Source organism: Anguilla anguilla, chromosome 18 (genome assembly GCF_013347855.1).
Source record: "Anguilla anguilla isolate fAngAng1 chromosome 18, fAngAng1.pri, whole genome shotgun sequence".
NCBI lineage: Eukaryota > Metazoa > Chordata > Actinopteri > Anguilliformes > Anguillidae > Anguilla > Anguilla anguilla.
Window position 1 is genome coordinate 2,540,964 of NC_049218.1, and position 18,925 is coordinate 2,559,888.

Here is an 18,925-nt window from a genome sequence, read left to right on the forward strand (position 1 = left end):
TTGTGGTCGGCTAGTATCCTTCCGACCTCAGTAACGGCGCCACCACGACATGAATTTAAGCATTATCTTTTTTTACTGTTACATTGACTGTATTTCAACATAGTTTATGTTGCCTAACGAAATGCCTTTGTTTTATAATTAAGAGACTTAAGTTTGTACTACAAGGATGTAACTATTGTGGAACTATGTATGTATGGCGGTAGGATATGCAGTACAGTATAAGCCTAGTTTGTCTTTTTTTCCCTCTCTGTTGGAAGCCATGATGGAAGTTTTAGAGTTCAGCTAGAGATGTTCGAGGAAAGGAGGAGATGTACCGGACTAATTTGTGGGAAAATATTTTAAAGATTTTGTTATGGTATTCTTACATAAATTCTACATTTTGAGGTGGAGGCTGTCAAATTGTTTTTGTATTTGGTATTTTTACAACCGAGAATGTCCGACTAAAGGGCTTGGATTTTTAAAGATATTAGTGTAGCAAGCTAGCTAGCTGCCTAGCTAGCTAGCTAGCTACGTGTGTGTGTTCGAGTGTGTCGCGTATGTGTGAGTGTCAATTTTCTGGGTTAGAAGAGCAGGAGAGGGTTCTCTCCGCTTTATCGACTTAAAAACGACGGCTGCAGAAGATTCAGAGACATTGGTCGCGACTGATGCATTGAATTTCGGGAGGTGGAAAATTGTATGCTTTTTTTATTTGGGGGATTGCAAATCAAATTCCTGGATCGGGGCAGCAGGGCCTGTGGAGGAGCAGACTGCGGCCCTCCTTTATGATCCAGCAGAAGCCATTCTAATTCAGCTCGCACCGACAGCTACCTAGCTAGCTTGTTACACCGAAGGTGCTGCGAAATCAAGAGAGCGAAAGGGGGACTGAGGCATCTTAAACAAAAGCAACAATAACATTACGATATATATATATTTTTTTTTTTTCAAACCTCAAAGACTACTGTCACGACATGGCTGGGATTATAAAGGAAATGGTCAGCCGAAACAAAAGGAGATACCAGGAAGATGGGTTCGATTTGGACTTGACCTGTATCCTCTTACTTCTCAAAATATCTTGGTTTCCAATGGTAAGGATCTAGCTTGCCAACTGTTACGTTTGTTACGCCGCGGTACCTGGTGCTAGATGGCCAAGTAACTGGCACTGCAACCGTTGACTGACTTGCTAGTCGTTAGCTAGTTAGCGAGCTATTGCTGTCCGTCTGTGATAAGTCAGCACTGCTAGCTAGCATCCTTCCTTTAACGCTAGTGCTAGCAAGTTTACTTCTTTGGGGGAAATGTACGATGGCTAGCTGTCGATAGTTGATGCACTGAGTGTTATAGCTAGCCACGACAGGAAATGCAAGATAACTCTTTGTGGTCTAAGCGATGTTTTACGGAAGATGGGATCCGTTATCTAAGTTGCCTAAATTCACCGCGTTGTTCAGTCCAGGTCCTGATAGCCAAGGTACTGGGCTATAGATTAAAAAAATGTCAGCAAGGTGGGTTAGCTAACCGTTACCCAGCTAATGTTAGCTAGGTGGCTAGGTAATGGGTTCACAGTCAGTGCAGCGCTACACAAAGAGCCATTGCATCAGCAGCTAGTGGCAAGTCAGAAAACGAGTCGCCAGCTAACACAGTTAGGATGGCTAGTTAACGCACGGTCACAGTGCCATCATGCCATAAACCTCCTAGGTAACGTTAACCTACCCACCGTTACCTGGTAAAATCATTGATGTTTTTATAACGGTCCAAAATATTCTAGCTTGCTAGCAATGCTGTTATTCACCTTAACTGCACAATATTTTGATTTTCTTTAACTTTGCTAGCTCGATCAGCTAGCTAAGAAACAATGGGCTGACCGAGGTGGAGAATAGTGCACAAAAATAGGCGTCTGCCTGTAGGCAATGGTCCAATAAAACAAAAATATGTTGTCTTCAAGCCAGTTTTGGCCAATACAGCTTTAATTCCATTACAGTTGCATACAGAACGGATATAGCTGCAGTTAAAGCATGCTAGCTCGTTTTCAATGTATTATTGTTCGACATGTAGCTAGCTGTTGGCTGCCTAATTCAAATTTTGTAGCGTTAACGAAAGGCAAGCTGTTTCAAGACTTGACCTGCACTTGTAATGTGTCCGTTCATGCTCAGCTTGTTCAGTAATTAGTGGATGGAGTTAATGTGAGGACTGTCGAAATGTTTCCCACTATCGTTTCCTGAAAGTACTGGCTAGCTAATGGTTTGTTTCAGTTGCATGTATACTGTTGAATTCGTTCTGGTAATTCCCATTGGAATTTGGATTTGGTAAATCTTTGGTAAATATTGATAAGTTATCAGTTTGAATATTTGGTTCACAGTATTTTACCTGATGTGTTTTCTAGTGCCTTTTGAAAGATTGCCTGGTGTAAACATGCAGTTTGCTTTTGTGCCGTAGGTACCTTCGAAAGAAGCTAGGTTTGTGAAAGGCCACCTTGTGGGCAAGCCTTATTGTAGTAATTCGCTTGGTGTGGCATGGTCAGTAAGGCACTGTTTTGTGACCTGCAGGTTTTTGATTGGCTAGTTCTACTCATGTGCCCTTGAGTAGGGCACTTAACCTAATCTGGAGCCAATATATACCTCCGTAAATGGATAATATGTGAAATGGAAGGTCTCACAAAGTCCTTGATGAGTGTCTTCCTCGCATATGAATAATATAGTAATTGGGAAGGCTTCTCAAAGTGGTGTTAGGATAGCGCAAGGCTGACCTAGCCGATGGGGGGAAAGATGCTGTTGATCAATAGGTTACATGACGTGTCCATTCATGTCGCTGAAGTGTGTGCATGTACATTTAAACGCACCGTGCACGTGCAGAGTATGTATTTAAGTACTTGTACTTGGTAGCGCTCAGTTGACACTGTGCTATGTGACAAACCTCTGTCGCGCGGACATGCATCAAAAGACAATTTGCCAGTTCACCTTGTTAAACTGCAGTTAGTCTAGATGTGGTGGAAAGTAATTAGATCTGTCTGCATGCTTGTTTGCAAATGCACATATTGGTACTTTCGGCTGAATTTTTATGGTTTTGTTGGTGCAGTCTCTGACGATCAAAAAGGCATTCATGAACATGCATTGGATTCCTGAGTTTCATCATTTCAGATATGTTGAGATTTTGCCTGGACTTTGTCTCCACGGTTACAAGGGGATTTCAAATTCTATGAGCTTAAACAATCTGTGGTCAAATTCATAATTTTGTACTGGTTTTACATAAATAACCAACAGAAACAAATACTATCATTTTTATCCTATTTTATCCAGTTGAGAGAAACAAAATGCTTGTACTGCTCACTTCAGGATTGTTTTTTCCCATCAGAAGTGAGCTGAAATGAATATCCGTACAGATTGGACATGTCCATGTTCAACCTTTAGATAATGACATGCAGTAAAAGGAAATTTCAGGCTTTTCCTGTTTACATTATGGCAGGGGGATAGTGTACATCTTTATCTTGTGGCTTAATTTCCACTTTAAATGAAAGAATGAATGTGATTGGACAAGCTGCTTAATGCCAGGAACCCGACTGAGCTTTATCTGGCTCGTTTGTAACTCCTACACACAATTTCATTGGAAAGTGGAAGTCGGAATGTCCCCATGCTTACTGAAGAAGCAGTGGAATATCCTGGACAAACAGGATGCATAATGGTAATTATGATTTGGTTTAATTTTTCCCCGTATTGTCCACGTTTACGCTGGTAAGCAGTTAAGTACCGTAATCACTGAGAAGTGGGCCCAGATGTATTCCAGCTGAATTTAGACAGTAGCTGTAAAAATGAATGAGAGCCAGCTACTGTAGTCTGCTATCAGCCATATCAAACTACTAGATCTAAAGCCATTACAGATTTAAAAGCTGTGATTTTTTTTTTTTTTTTTTAATTTCACAGGCATAACATGAGGTCTGATGGAGTCACAATATTGGGTTCCCCCAAACAACCCCCCCGCCCGCCCGCCCGCCCTCCCACCCCCCCACCCCGCTCAACCTCTGTCACCACTCGACTAAGAAACACTGGAAGTTTTTGTACGCGTTCAGTTTAATTTGAATTAAATGCATGCGGGCTGGGCTGCTGGATGAGAATGAGTCTTTTATCCCTTTGGGCTGCTGTGTAAAACAATATGGCTGTGTAAAGCAGTTATGTAATGCTCCATGAGGGTTCTCAGAATTGGCCTTAAAATAGTGCCGTCCTGTTGGTGGGTCTGTGTTGAGCTACAGCATTGCAATAGCAGGGTTTTCAAAAAGAGGCTGGGTTGGATTTATCTCAACATGGTTTTCGTCCCAGTAATGTTTATAATTGTCATTTACTTAGATTTTTTTGTGTTTTTCTCATGCCACTGTGGGATATAATCTTGTAATCTTTGTCTAATTTTAGCCTATATTTTGGAATGGGGCGATAGTTTTGCTCTCGTATGTGTAAAACCCTTACCCATAGCATTAAAACGTTCCCAAAGCTTCGGACCCTTGTGGATTATATGGTTTCCATTTTGTATTTTATTTGAGTTTATTTTGGCAGCATCTGGTGAGTTCAGCGAACATACAGTTCTGCCCATAAAAGGACTGAAGTGTGATGCCAATAGGGAACGCTTTAGAGTAGGCCTCAGTGTCCGTAAATGTGAATTTCGCTGTGTGTCTGGCCCATCGTGCTTCCGGCCAATCGTGCGTCTGAAGAGGTTGGCGTCCAATTAGATCGGGCACAACAGCACCAGTACCAGCTTCAATCTGTGCCACATTCTTGTCTGTTTACCGTGCACTGTGCAGTGCCCGGATGGACAGGCTAGCACATCCTGGTGCCAGGATGGGTTTTTATTTATTTATTTTATTTTATTTTATTTTTTTACATTTTTTAAAAATAATTTGATAAATTGCTGATTTGTGCTGATGCTTTGCGTACCGGTGTACTTCAGCTGTATCAATAACAGCAAAGCTATTGTAAATGTTTTGTTGCAAAAATGTTAAACGTTTTGTCAGTTGGTTTGTTTGTGCCCGTATTTGCCTTGCTTAGTTGATTGTGCAGCGTTGTACTGCTATCAAGCTGGTAGAACATGCTCACAGTAGCATTTGAGACTCGAGTAGCAGTAGTTCAAAAACAGGGAAGTGAAGTTTAAGGCACATACATTGCTGTTGTATGCCATAGCTGTAGTCATATAACTGTATGATTCTCTCAGTTCCATCATTGTTTCTCTTAGCATCTCGCTGACAGTGCTGTGGCTACTGAATATTAGTACAGTTATATGACTACGTTTTCAGACTTTCTGTGCTTTGACGTTTTTCAAACTGTAGAAACAAAGAGCCCTTTCTCCTTTGACATTCAGTTGTAGTCTGTGACCTCTCAATGAATCATTTGGCTACATAGCAAGGTGTGAAATTCATTTAGCGTCACAGTGGTTTGGCACCTTTACTTGACCTTCAAGATTATTTTGACAGTTTTTTTTTTTTTTTTTTTCAGTTGAATTTGTTTTTAACAGTTTGCATGATCTATGAAATTCAGAATGATGCTATTTCTGAAAGAAATCGGCTCCCTGTTAGTGGCTTGTTTATGAATCGTAGCAAGTGAAAAATGTAATCATTCGATGCATTAAATCCCTTTTTAATGTATGCTTTGGTCCATGTATCTAGGCCAGTTCAGCATGGCTATGTAACATGACCCTGAACATCTAATGCTAAATGTTGTGAGTGCATGGCAACTTCACTACTTTAATGGCCCCTTAAATCCAGCCTCTGAAAGGGGTTCATGCTTTCTCTGTTTTTGTCTGCTCACTCTGAACACATCTGTTCTTAAACAGTGAGATAATGTGCATGTTTTATTCGGTTCTCAAAAGCAAAGCAACGCAACACGCACTTCCCCACAAGCTATAAGAAAGTAGCTGCAGATTTGTGTGTGTGCTTTCGTGGTTCTCAGTGTGTGCTTATTTACAGCACAGGTAAAGATGGCTGATTGCTCTCTGCTTGGAGAAATGGCATTGCTGGTGTTTAAGATATGATGGAGAACGGTGCTTGTGTGGCATGCCGTTTCCTTCTCCTGCTGGAATAATTTCCAGTAAAAAATGGAACCAAAAGTTGTAATAACGATAAGAAGAATGTTATATATTATATAGTGTGTTATACTGTGCTTTTAACCACATGATCTCAAAGGGGGGGAAACTGAGCTCAATCACCTTCACCTTGTGTGATGTCCAGCAGTCATTTTGCACATGAACAGTCGTCAGACACTGGCTCAGGTGGACAGAGAGGAAAATCAAGCCAGTTAAACTTGGTTTGAGACTTTTGCCGGGACATAGAGAAACCGGCACACTTTGGTGATAAGCGCCACGGGATCTTTAATAACCGTGACAAGCCGGGGCCTCTCGTTTAAAGATGGCGTCCCCTACATGCACAGAGCCCCCACCCCTGTGCTGGGGTTTGTTTTAATTCAGAGTGAAGACTGCTCCACCAACACCACCTCTAGCAGCAGCGTAGTTCCCTGGAGGTCTCCCATACCTGTACTAACCATAGCTTTGGCTTTGGCTGTGGCTTCATCCAATCGGGGGCATGTGGTGGTGAGGCTGGTGGGAGAAGTGTACTCCTTTAGCACAGAGGTTAGCGCATGTGCAGTAACCAGAAGCATTTTAGCTGCATCCGTGCAATCGGCCCGAGGCTCATAAACAGCATTCAGCAGGTTGCAGAAAGGCCAGCCGCTGTGGAGAGCTGAGGCTAGCGCTTCTGCGGGTTTCTCCCGCTCTCAGCGCACCTCCTGCGGCCGTGGCTACGGTTAGCCGCACCCCTGATCGTGCTCACATAGGTGCCTCAGATCCCTGTGATTTGAAACCTTGAACACTGTATTTTTATTGTAGAAATTTTTTCATACAAATTCTCTGCATTGGTCAGCAATGTGCGAATAATAGATGTGGAAAAACTTTCTGGATGTTGTAATGTCGCCTATATATTTAAGCCCTGGAAAGTGAAGGTGTGAAGTGTGCTGGGCAGTATAAAGTGAAGTTTAGCATTTAACTCGAGTGTGCTATGCTCGTGCTTGAGAATGCAAGATTTCAGGATTTTAGAAAGGTTCATTTGGCAAAGCACTGCCTACAAGGATAGACACGACTGTCGTCCCTAGGCAGTCTTTCCTGGCTTTCCGATCTGTAACAGTGCTATGTTGATGAAATTTAAGCTAGCCTATACCAACACCCAATCATATGTTTATACAGCAAGGAAGTGACTGTTTGAGATGGCCTTTGCGTACATTACGCTTCCAAAAATGGCATTTTTTAGGAGAGCAGTGGCAATAGCAGAAAGTGTCACTTCCTGTGGCAGTGGAGACAAAGTCTTTGTTGAAGTCATCGTTGGGTTGGCGGCCTGGTGAGTACTGCAGGCAGATACTTACTCCTGCGAGAAGACGCTTTCTCTCTGCGGAGAAAAGGAAGACGTTGTTGGGTGGCGTACTGCCAGTGCCATGTCTTCGTCTTGCTTCCCCTCTCAGATGACGGTGTGCTCGACTTTGGCTTAGGAATAGATTAAATTAAATGTGTCCTTTTTAAGTTTTATTTTCCCTTTCTCTGACCATGAAGTAAGAAATGAAAATCTGAAAATTCTTTTGGAACGCTTCAGCTTTTAAACTTGATTTTTTTGGTCATCCCTCCCCTATGCATGTGAAGATGTCTTAAACGAGGTGATCGTTCTGTGGGCTACAGTCACGCTCAGGCTGAAATTGTGAGAGCTGGTGTCTTAAAAAAAATTAAAAATAAAAATTGTGTCAGAATTTATCAGCTGAATTTTGCTGTATGTTGCTGACCTTTCTCAATATCTTCATTTAGAGGTCCCTAATATGAGACATGTCTGAATTCTTCAAGCTTGGCAAAATTGAAACAAAGTTCTTGGTTGAGTATGACTAATAGCAAGTCCATCTGGATCATTTCCATCTTCATCATAAGCAATGTTTCTGAGTTGAAGTCGTTAGAATTGTTATGATATAGTGCCTAAATGTGGTGTTCCTGGAGCAACTAAGAGGATTTTTTACAATCTGTATCACTAAGATGGATCTCTGATCTCTAGCAGTGTTCTTGCTTGGTAGTCAGTGGTAGGTTATAGACTGCTATTGCATAAAAGTATTGGGTATTGGTACATTTCCATGGTAAATTCCCCTTAATGTCCCAGTTGAAATTGAAATATCTCCTGCTCTCAAATGGAGAACCAAATTTGCTTCTGTAATGCAATTATGTTATGAGTGCACATTTGATTTGATTGGCAACACACTCATCTTCCTCAATTCTGGAACTGCGCATGGATGCTACAGCAGAACCTTCAGAATATTACTTGTTGCCCAGTCGTAGGGTTTCAGTTTGCTTCACTCGCTATCAGCGCATTTCTTTCCGTTCATGTGACCTGTACACTTTAGCAGTCATTAATAGGTCGTTCTTCCTGTTTCGGTATCGTTTCTAATACCCCCCCGCCGCCCCCACAGACGGAAAGATGCCCTTCGGCTGGGTTTGTGGCCCGTGGTGTGCCCACAGACCGTGGCTCGTAACGGTCTCTACCTGTGGTTGTGGGTGGGTCAGGGTTCAGGGTTCAAGGTTCAGAAAACAAGGCTAGCATCTGCATGCGTGAGAGACGGACTCGAGGTGCTGTACCGGCAGCCTTGGGCGTGCACGTGTGCTGTTCTGCGTGCACGTGTGCTGTTCTGCGTGCACGTGTGCTGTTCTGCGTGCACGTGTGCTGTTCTTTCAGAAGCTCTAATAGGAACCCGCACTCCTGCAGTAATGAGTGACTGTTTTCAGACTGGGGGAAATGTGTGAAGAACTTCGCTAACCTAACTCTTTGTGAAAGGTGGTTGAAAAAGGTGTGTGCGTGTTTGTGTGTGTGTGCGTGTGCGTGCGTGCGTGCGTGCATGTGTGTGTTATTGAACCCTGCTTAACCGGGTTTGAGAGTCTTTATTTTAATTTACTGCAGTTTATTCTTTTGTGTACAAAGGGGGGTTTTTTTTTCTGCGAGGTTCAGTGAAAGGCTGCGTTGAACGCGTGTGCCCGTCACTGAGCTAGCCTTAAAGATAACCTTTCCAGGTTTCCTTGACGACCGCGCTCAGATATTTACCCTAACATCATCGCCATGGGCTTCCCCGCCGATAGGCTGGAGGGCGTCTACAGGAATAACATCGATGACGTCGTTCGGTAAGCGCTGCCCCAACGTCTCGTTCAGCTGTTCTTTTCCTGAATCCCGCCATTCCCAGGATCACTTCCTGTCTTAGTTTCTTCCCGTGTCGGCTCAGTTTATTTATAAAAACATTTTTAAAGATTTTTTTTTGTCCTTTTTAAAAGCACGCTATTTTATTAAAAATGTGTTTGTCCTGAACACTGGCCTATCACCAGCATTTAAGTAATTTTGCTTTATTTGCGTTTTATTTGATTTAGTCGGAGTAGTTGTGACATTGATAGCAAACCGTATATGATACAATATAATGGTAATGTACTAATATTAAATACTTCAGGCAAGCACTGTATATTTTGTTTATTTTTAGTGTTTAGAAAATGAAAGTAAAATGTTTATCCTAAGATTCAGAATTCAGAAAGGAAGAATTAAATGGGATTTTAGGAGATGGTCACAGGTACAGGAACTTGAGGCTGTGTCTAGTGTTTGGGAAATAATAATAGTTTCTTCCCTGATAGGTTTCTGGATTCTAAACATAAAAACCATTACAAGATATATAATCTGTAAGTATTCTTTTACCTTTCCCCCTTACATTCCCCTAAATACAGTGTGTGCATAATTGCTTCAGTACACTTCTGACTCCACACTTGACTATAACACACACAGTCTATGAATGACATGGAAGTGATGGCTGCCTTTTTCCGTTCTAGATGTGCAGAAAGACACTATGACGCTGCCAAATTTAACTGCAGAGGTAAGCCACCGGAGCCATAATGGCCGTGTTTCCTGTGACACTGGAGCTGTAATGGCCGCCGTGTTTCCTGTGGCATCAGAGCCATAATGGCCATGTTTCCTGTGACACTGGAGCTGTAATGGCCGCCGTGTTTCCTGTGGCATCAGAGCCATAATGGCCGTGTTTCCTGTGGCACCGGAGCCATAATGGCCATGTTTCCTGTAGCACCAGAGCCGTAATGGCCATGTTTCCTGTGGCACCGGAGCCCTAATGGCCGCCGTGTTTCCTGTGAAAGGTGGTCTAACGGCAGTGGTTGTGTGTGTTTGGCAGTTGCACAGTTCCCGTTTGAAGACCACAACCCGCCGCAGCTGGAGCTGATCAAGCCCTTCTGTGAAGACCTGGATCACTGGCTCAGCGAGGACACCAATCACGTGGCCGCCATCCACTGCAAGGCGGGCAAGGGGCGGACCGGCGTCATGATCTGCGCCTACCTGCTCCACCGCGGGAAGTTTCCCACAGCGCAGGACGCGCTCGACTTCTACGGCGAAGTCAGGACCACGGATAAGAAGGTGAGCCGCTGGCTCCTGCATAACCAACTTCAGTTTTGCTAGCTCACTTTGCTAATATTACGCCTTGCGTTCAGTTTAGTTGCACCTGATGGTGTCCGCCAGTATCGAATACCTTTTATTAAGGTTGTTTGTTTTATGTTAAGAGGACATTACATATTGGGCAAAATGTCGTTTTTGTTTAAAGGTAAGAATGGATGAACTTATGTCTAACACTTGAGCATTGGTTTAAATGAGTACAAAGCACGAGAACATGCTCTCCCTACAAAAGTTTCCGTTCCTTTGCCACATCCCTGTATTGCGCATAGTGTAGACTGCTTGTCTCTGATATACTGTAGACTTTGGCTCAGATTTATAGGAAATGGTTTGCTGTAAGGCTGATTAACAAAGAAAAAAAAAAAAAAGCATGGTAACCAAGTTCAACGTGGTATGCATTTATTTTTAGTTTTTAACATTAAATTCAAATGTCTCCTTCCGCCTTGACTTCGCTACCATCAGTGCATGTAGTGCTTTGTCCTTTTTGGATCTGAATGGTGTCGATTGCGGCGTGGGATGACCGGGTTCCTGTTATCCAATGACGTGTCTGGGTTTGCTCCACAGGGCGTGACCATTCCCAGCCAGAGGCGATACGTGCTGTACTACAGCTTCCTGCTCAAGAACCAGCTGGACTACAAGCCTGTGGCGTTGCTTTTCCACAAAATGATGTTCGAGACGGTCCCCATGTTCAGCGGCGGGACGTGCAGTGAGTGCCAGCCCCCCCCCCCCCCCCCCCGCTGCTCTACGCGGTGCTCGCAGCTTTTCGCTGGGTCACGCAGCCGACCCATTCCTCTGTGCCGCGAAGCTCGGCTGCCGGTCTGCCGCACGCGCTCAGTCCCTCTCTGGCGAGGCTGAAGCTAACGCTAACGTTTCTGTTGAATTTCCCATCCGCCTTCTCGTGGGCCTCACTGTGCTGTCCTTTTCTGGTTCTCTGCTTTCCTTCTTGCCGATTCGGGTTTTCCCGGAGTGCCGGGCTGACTGGCTGAGAAGCCAGTCAGTTTATGAGTGAGCTCTGTGTCTTGTGTAAGGGTGGCTCCTACGTCTGACTCTTACTGTACTTTTCTGTGCACAACCATCTGATCTCCCTGGGGCCCTGTTGTGAGTTTTCCATTTTCACTTCCACACGCTGTGCGTTGTGCTTGTTGATCTGTTTTCAGAGGTGGAGCTTGCCTGTTGTAGTTCTGTTGGTTTGTGCTGCTCTTTCTGCGTTGTGTGCGCATTGGAACATTAGTGTGAGTAGGTTTCTTCTGCAGGGAGACTGGTCACAGGGTGACCCTGCAGTCACACACACACACACACTCGCACACCAAGTATTAATTTAAGAATTTATTCTTTTTATTTTTGGCTTTGATTCTTTTTAGGCCGAGCTGTGAGAACCACAGGTTTTTTCATTTGAAGCCAGGCTCAAGTTGTTCTTCCTCATTTTGCAGTTTGCAACTGAATCGCGTGGCACGATCACAACGTGTATGTTGATGTCATCGGACCTAAATATCTCGCTAGTTTTTGTGAGTTGTGTGTAAATGTATACATTCCATATGTCTGTATGCCTCATAGATGACTACATATGTCTGAATCTCATGCTGGACAGGACTCGTATCTCTTTAATCTCCCGTGATGTTATGGTTATACCGTATTTAAACACCAGCCTGCAGGAAAGGTAGTTTCCTTTCGTACGTTTTAATATTCGTTCCTCTTACTTAAGGTTTCAGTGCTGTGCAGGGGAGTGTGTAGTCCACAGTCCACACAGCATTGTGCTGTGTCCACAGTCTGTGCTGCATTTCAGTGTGCTGTGTCCACAGTCTGTGCTGCATTTCAGTGTGCTGTGCTGTATTTCAATGCACTGTGCTGTATTTCAGTGTGCTGTGCTGTAGTGATGTGCTGTATTTCAGTGCGCTGTGCTGTATTTCAGTGTGCTGTGCTGTAGTGATGTGCTGTATTTCAGTGTACTGTGCTGTAGTGATGTGCTGTATTTTAGTGCGCTGTGTTGTATTTTAGTGTGCTGTGCTGTAGTGATGTGCTGTATTTCAGTGTACTATGCTGTAGTGATGTGCTGTATTTTAGTGCGCTGTGTTGTATTTTAGTGTGCTGTGCTGTAGTGATGTGCTGTATTTCAGTGTGCTGTATTTTAGTGCGCTGTGCTGTATTTCAGTGTAAGGGATGGCGCAGCTGGCAGCCTGTACTTGATTTGTCTGTTGGCGGTTTGTGGTCTCGCTACACTTCTCGCATTCTGCTCTCTTTTTTTTTCTCTCACTTCCTCTTCTGTTCTTTTTACAAATGGAAAGGACAGGTTTAAAAAAAATCAAACTGTAAAAAAAAAAAGAAAGAAAAAAGATTTGAGTCTACTTCCTGTGTCACGAAACGGCCGCTCTTGTTCCCGCGCAGATCCGCAGTTTGTGGTGTACCAGCTGAAGGTGAAGATCCACACCTCCAACCCCATGTACACCCGGCGCGAAGACAAGTACCTCTTCTTCGAGTTCCCGCAGCCCCTGCCCGTGTGCGGGGACATCAAAGTGGAGTTCTTTCACAAGCAAAACAAAATGATGAAAAAGGTACTTTAAAAAAATAAATGCATGAAATTCTGATGAAATTTACCTTTTTGATTTTAATTTCTTTCATTTGGTTTATTTTGGTTGGCACATTAAAAAATATATTACATTACAAAGATTCCATTGTTTGGATAAATTATTTATCCAGAAAGTGTATTTATTCATTTATAAGCAAATGCTGTGGCAGTGTGATCTGGTCATGTGATCAGGGGGTGGGAGTCAGTTGAAGGAAGCTCATGCACTGTTCTGCCGGTAGAAGCTGGCATCATAATATGGCTGGTCGGTAGGAGTCCTCTTACCCTTCCAAAAATGTGAATCCTGCATATTTTGCACTGCCACTAAATGGTGACTGCAAGAGCCAATGAAATTACACCGATACAGCCTCGCCAGCGTTATTGGGTGGAACGGTAACTGCAGTTTGTCGATGTGCAGGCGGAGCAGCTATGCCTGGCCCTTTTTTTGCGTTGACACAAAACCCTAACCGCTGATTTGTTTTACCCGTTTAAAATATTTAACACACGGGGTGGACATGGATGTGGCATTGAGCTGGCCAGTGGAAAATCTGCATAATAACAATAGATTTTAATAGGTGAATAATAATAATTAAATATTACCCAGTCTTCTAGCTATTTCCTGCAGGAGCAGATTATGTAGTCCTTGCTCACCAAACTGCTGTCTTTTTTCCAAGTAGAACCGATCTATCAACCAACCTACACTCTGCCAAGTGAAACCATGATTCTTCGCACAGCTGTGCATTTTTAGTGCTGCTTTCCCAAATGGCTTGAAATGAATTCTGCCAATCTGCAAATTCTGAATGTATTTTGCTGGCACTCATTACAAAATCGTTCCTCGTTCTCCTGGACCCTTGTCGGACTTGGTCCAGGAGAACAGCGATTCTTGAAATTCCCAAACTCTGTCTGTTGTGAGTGAATTTTAGCAGCACCTGCGCTCAGTTGTTTGTGCATGCTGCATTTAGATCGACATCCAAAATTAAATCGAGTTCTTCTCATTTAGATCAGTCTTTAACTTGGCTGCTTCCTCATTCATTCTAATTAAAGTTTGCTAATTATGCTCTTCAATCTTCTTGACACCCTCCCCCCCCCCCCCCCAGGTTCAGAAGTCACTGCAGCACATGATTTTTTTTCTGGTGCTAGTTCCGTATTACTTATACTATTCCCTACTCCTTTTAATGCAAATGTACACTTAAGCATCTAATGCCCATGGCTGTTTTACAACAAGTTTTACAACAGTATTTTTATCATTCATTTATTTTTTTTGGTACAATAGATGAGAACATTAGTTGAAGTCCTCTCCTTCAAGGCCAGTGCACGTATGCAATAGTTATGCACACTGCACGCATTGCTTCAGCTGCTCTGTCTCACATTAATGGCTAATTAATACGCAGTTTTCAAAATAAAAGCAGGAGCCTGTCTTCAGCTATTACCCGAAATCCACCAAAACATGCAGCAGACCTGCCTCCATTAATGGACTCTTATTCTGACACCTAGGGGGTGACATCAGCTCCTCTAGCGGACTCCCCCCTCTCTGGTGCCAGTGACTCAGGTTCTGCTCTCAGGGCTGGTACAGGAGATGAGGTGGGAGTGTAGTGGAGCATTGTGGGAGTCCACTACAGGAGGTCACATCACCCCTCGCTGTCAAAATAAGAGTCCAGTAGTTGGGGAGGTCCATCGACAGTGCACACGGTCATATTTCATTTCAAACCGCGCGACAGCAGTGCTATTCCGCTTCATAAATGCCGTGTGAGGTCACACTACTTTTTCACATTTTCATTGGATCAGGCTTTTTCCATGCAGTTCAATTACGTGAGCAAACAGAAAATAATATAACAGCCCACACTGTCAAGTCTATTTTGTGATGCTTCAGAAATGTCGCTGAGAATGTATGGCTAGCGTGTTTATTTCAGGAGTAATGGTGTCAATTAACCGCACATCAGTGTAAGGCTCGGCTACAACGGCTGACTCCACTGTATGCTCCCCTTTCCTTTCTGTGAGCTGTTTGGGTTTCTTGAGTTCAACTTGAGATCAAACCATTTTATTTCATTTTGAAAAGTCCTGAGTATGAAACTGAAATAAGAGCGCCTGTAGTTTCTATGAAGTAGTGGTTCTGTGATCTCACTTGTCCTGCCTCTACCAAGACCGTCAAAAAAAAATATTTTTGGTTTGTGTGTTAAAGTTTTTATTTTTTAATTTTTTTTGGAAGTATTTGTGCTTTCACTTGATTATTGTATTTCACAAACCTGTTTGCTTCCCTCTATTTCACAAAAGGGAAAAAAAACTTCTCCTCCCAATTTGGAATGCTGAGTCATCTTCAACCTGTCCAGTCACTCATGTCAATCATAGCATTTTAAGAGATGAAGAGTAACGTAATCAACAAATATTTATGGAAATGCACTCATGTAATATGTAAAACACTAGGACTTTAGTATTGGCAATATAGTGTTTTATTTTTTTGTTTTTTCCTGTGATTGTGTGATGGTGTAACTTTTCCCGAAGATCACCTCGTTAATTTTTTTCTGTCAGGATAAGATGTTCCACTTCTGGGTGAACACCTTCTTTATCCCTGGGCCTGAGGAGAACTTTGAGAGGATGGAGAACGGGAGCTTGCTGAGGGAGATGGAGGGGCTGCTTCCTCCCCCCGAGCGAGCGGACGACAGGGATTACCTCGTCCTGTCGCTCACCAAGAACGACCTGGACAAAGCGAACAAGGACAAAGCCAACAGATACTTCTCCCCAAACTTCAAGGTGGGTCTGCCGTCCCGAGGGGCTGGGACGCGGGCGCCATTTTAAATCTTACTCCGCGTTCACCTCGCCAAAGCGGCGGGCTTGGTCACAAGCCTTTGTCCCCTGACTCTTGGTCGTCTGCTTTGTTTTGGTGTCACGGTGCAGACTCGCTGTGGACACACATACTGTTTGTTTGGCAGTTATGCACAAAATCCAAATCTGGGTTATTAATCTTGGGCATCAGCGCCCCCTGCCTTGTAAAGGAGTATTGCAGCAGTAGTTCTGCACTTGCACTCTGCATTGCTCAAAGGCTCTTCAGTTGTAGTATCAGTATGTAGAGTAGTGGTAACCAGTTCTTCCTGGAGATCTACCATCCTGTAGGTTTTTCACTCCAACCCTAACAAAGCCACATCTTATTAAACAGCTAGAGCAGGGCTGAGCAACCCTGTTCCTGGAGATCTACCATCCTGTAGGTTTTCACTGCAACCCTAACATAGGCCACCTCATTCAACAGCTAGAGATCTGATAATTAGTGGAGTCAGGTGTGCCAAATTATAAATGAAAAAAACCTGCAGGATGGTAGAGCTCTGGGAACAGGGTTGGTTACCACTGATGAAGAGTGTCGTTTTATTTTTCAAAAGTTATTTGCACTCAGCGGTAGGTGGCTTTTAAAACTGAGATTAGCAGATAACTGCAGAGGCCAAAACAGTCACATGGAGCCATTATATTAGTGTTAACAGAATGCACGTTTCAGAATTTCTTTGCCAGTCCAGACTTTTGCTGCGTCGTTCAGAAAAGAATCTGGATTCCCTCCTGTACAGGCGGCAGTGTAGTATAATGTCTTGTAACCTAAAGGTCGCAGGTTCGATTCCCCAGTAGGACACTGCCGTTGTACCCCTGAGCTAGGTACTTATCCTGCAATGCTTCAGTATATATCCAGCTGTATAAATGCTAAACAAAAAAGTCTTAGTTGCTCTGAATAAGAGTCTGCTAAATGCCTGTAATGTAATGTACAGACCACTCCTCCTTTTGAGATTAATGAGAAGTGTATGAAGTCATTACATTTTCTTACGCTCGACATAGTAAATTACTTTCTAACTGGCGTGTGTGCTTCACATTTAGACTAGCATACCCTGCCACACTGGCCCAGTGTGACCCCTGACATAGCCTGCCACACTGGCCCAGTGTGACCCCTGACATAGCCTGCCACACTGGCCCAGTGTGACCCCTGACATAGCCTGCCACACTGGCCCAGTGTGACCCCTGACATAGCCTGCCACACTGGCCCAGTGTGACCCCTGACATAGCCTGCCACACTGGCCCAGTGTGACCCCTGACATAGCCTGCCACACTGGCCCAGTGTGACCCCTGACATAGCCTGCCACACTGGCCCAGTGTGACCCCTGACATAGCCTGCCACACTGGCCTAGTGTAACCCCTGACATAGCCTGCCACACTGGCCTAGTGTGACCCCTGACATAGCCTGCCACACTGGCCCAGTGTGACCCCTGACATAGCCTGCCACACTGGCCCAGTGTGACCCCTGACATAGCCTGCCACACTGGCCCAGTGTGACCCCTGACATAGCCTGCCACACTGGCCCAGTGTGACCCCTGACATAGCCTGCCACACTGGCCCAGTGTAACCCCTGACATAGCCTGCCACACTGGCCTAGTGTGACCCCTGACATAGCCTGCCACACTGGCCTAGTGTGACCCCTGACATAGCCTGCCACACTGGCCCAGTGTGACCCCTGACATAGCCTGCCACACTGGCCCAGTGTGACCCCTGACATAGCCTGCCACACTGGCCCAGTGTGACCCCTGACATAGCCTGCCACACTGGCCCAGTGTGACCCCTGACATAGCCTGCCACACTGGCCCAGTGTGACCCCTGACATAGCCTGCCACACTGGCCTAGTGTAACCCCTGACATAGCCTGCCACACTGGCCTAGTGTGACCCCTGACATAGCCTGCCACACTGGCCCAGTGTGACCCCTGACATAGCCTGCCACACTGGCCCAGTGTGACCCCTGACATAGCCTGCCACACTGGCCCAGTGTGACCCCTGACATAGCCTGCCACACTGGCCCAGTGTGACCCCTGACATAGCCTGCCACACTGGCCCAGTGTAACCCCTGACATAGCCTGCCACACTGGCCTAGTGTGACCCCTGACATAGCCTGCCACACTGGCCTAGTGTGACCCCTGACATAGCCTGCCACACTGGCCCAGTGTGACCCCTGACATAGCCTGCCACACTGGCCCAGTGTGACCCCTGACATAGCCTGCCACACTGGCCCAGTGTGACCCCTGACATAGCCTGCCACACTGGCCCAGTGTGACCCCTGACATAGCCTGCCACACTGGCCCAGTGTGACCCCTGACATAGCCTGCCACACTGGCCCAGTGTGACCCCTGACATAGCCTGCCACACTGGCCCAGTGTGACCCCTGACATAGCCTGCCACACTGGCCCAGTGTGACCCCTGACAGGAACACTGGAGTAAGACGTGCCGTTGTGAGTTTGACCTGCTGTTCGCGCTGCTGTTCTCTACGCTTCTACAATCTGCCCTTCTGTCCCGTCAGGTTAAGCTGTTCTTCACGAAAACGGTGGAGGAGCTGTCCAACTCGGACGCCAGCACCTCGGCCTCCATCACCCCGGACGTGAGCGACAACGAGCCGGATCATTACCGATATTCGGACACGACGGACTCGGACGCCGAGAACTGACCTTTTCGACGAAGAGCAACGCGTACAGATTACAAAAAACTGAAATTGCACCAGAGGAAATCTAAACAAAAAAAAAAAAAACAAACAAGAGGACAAAACTTGAATATTATGAACTTAAAGAAAGACCTTTTTTCCCCCCAAACGGCAATAGAACATTTGCATCATGTTTAATGCCACCGATTCTAGCTAGAGTTCTCCTGACCAATCTTTCTTTGTTTTCCCCCTGTACATCCACCAGGTGTTGACAGTGTTGCCCAGTGGAAAGAGGTTCCATAGCTGTTATGTATATACCCGTCTGTGTCAAAAAGACAATGGATAAAAGAGTAAAGCAATCAGGAGATGGGATGGGTGGGGAGGTGCAGGAGAGGCTTGGTGAGAGATAAACACGCTGCTCCATCTCCTGTGTAAACCAAGGCCAGTGCTTTCGTCTGTTTTTCTGTATCTTCCTCCTCTTCC

At 44.9% G+C, this 18,925-nt stretch overlaps 1 protein-coding gene across 1 annotated transcript; it reads left to right on the forward strand.

Moving 5' to 3' along the window:
* Positions 1–44: 44 nt before the first annotated feature.
* LOC118218023 (phosphatidylinositol 3,4,5-trisphosphate 3-phosphatase and dual-specificity protein phosphatase PTEN-like) lies at positions 45–18,706 on the forward strand. Its single transcript, XM_035400350.1, has 9 exons — positions 45–1,026; positions 9,054–9,138; positions 9,634–9,678; positions 9,826–9,869; positions 10,179–10,417; positions 11,015–11,156; positions 12,833–12,999; positions 15,537–15,758; positions 18,326–18,706. Exons 1-9 carry the CDS (start codon positions 948–950, stop codon positions 18,467–18,469), a joined length of 1,167 nt encoding a protein of 388 aa, XP_035256241.1. The 5' UTR covers positions 45–947; the 3' UTR covers positions 18,470–18,706.
* The last annotated feature ends 219 nt before the right edge of the window (positions 18,707–18,925 follow it).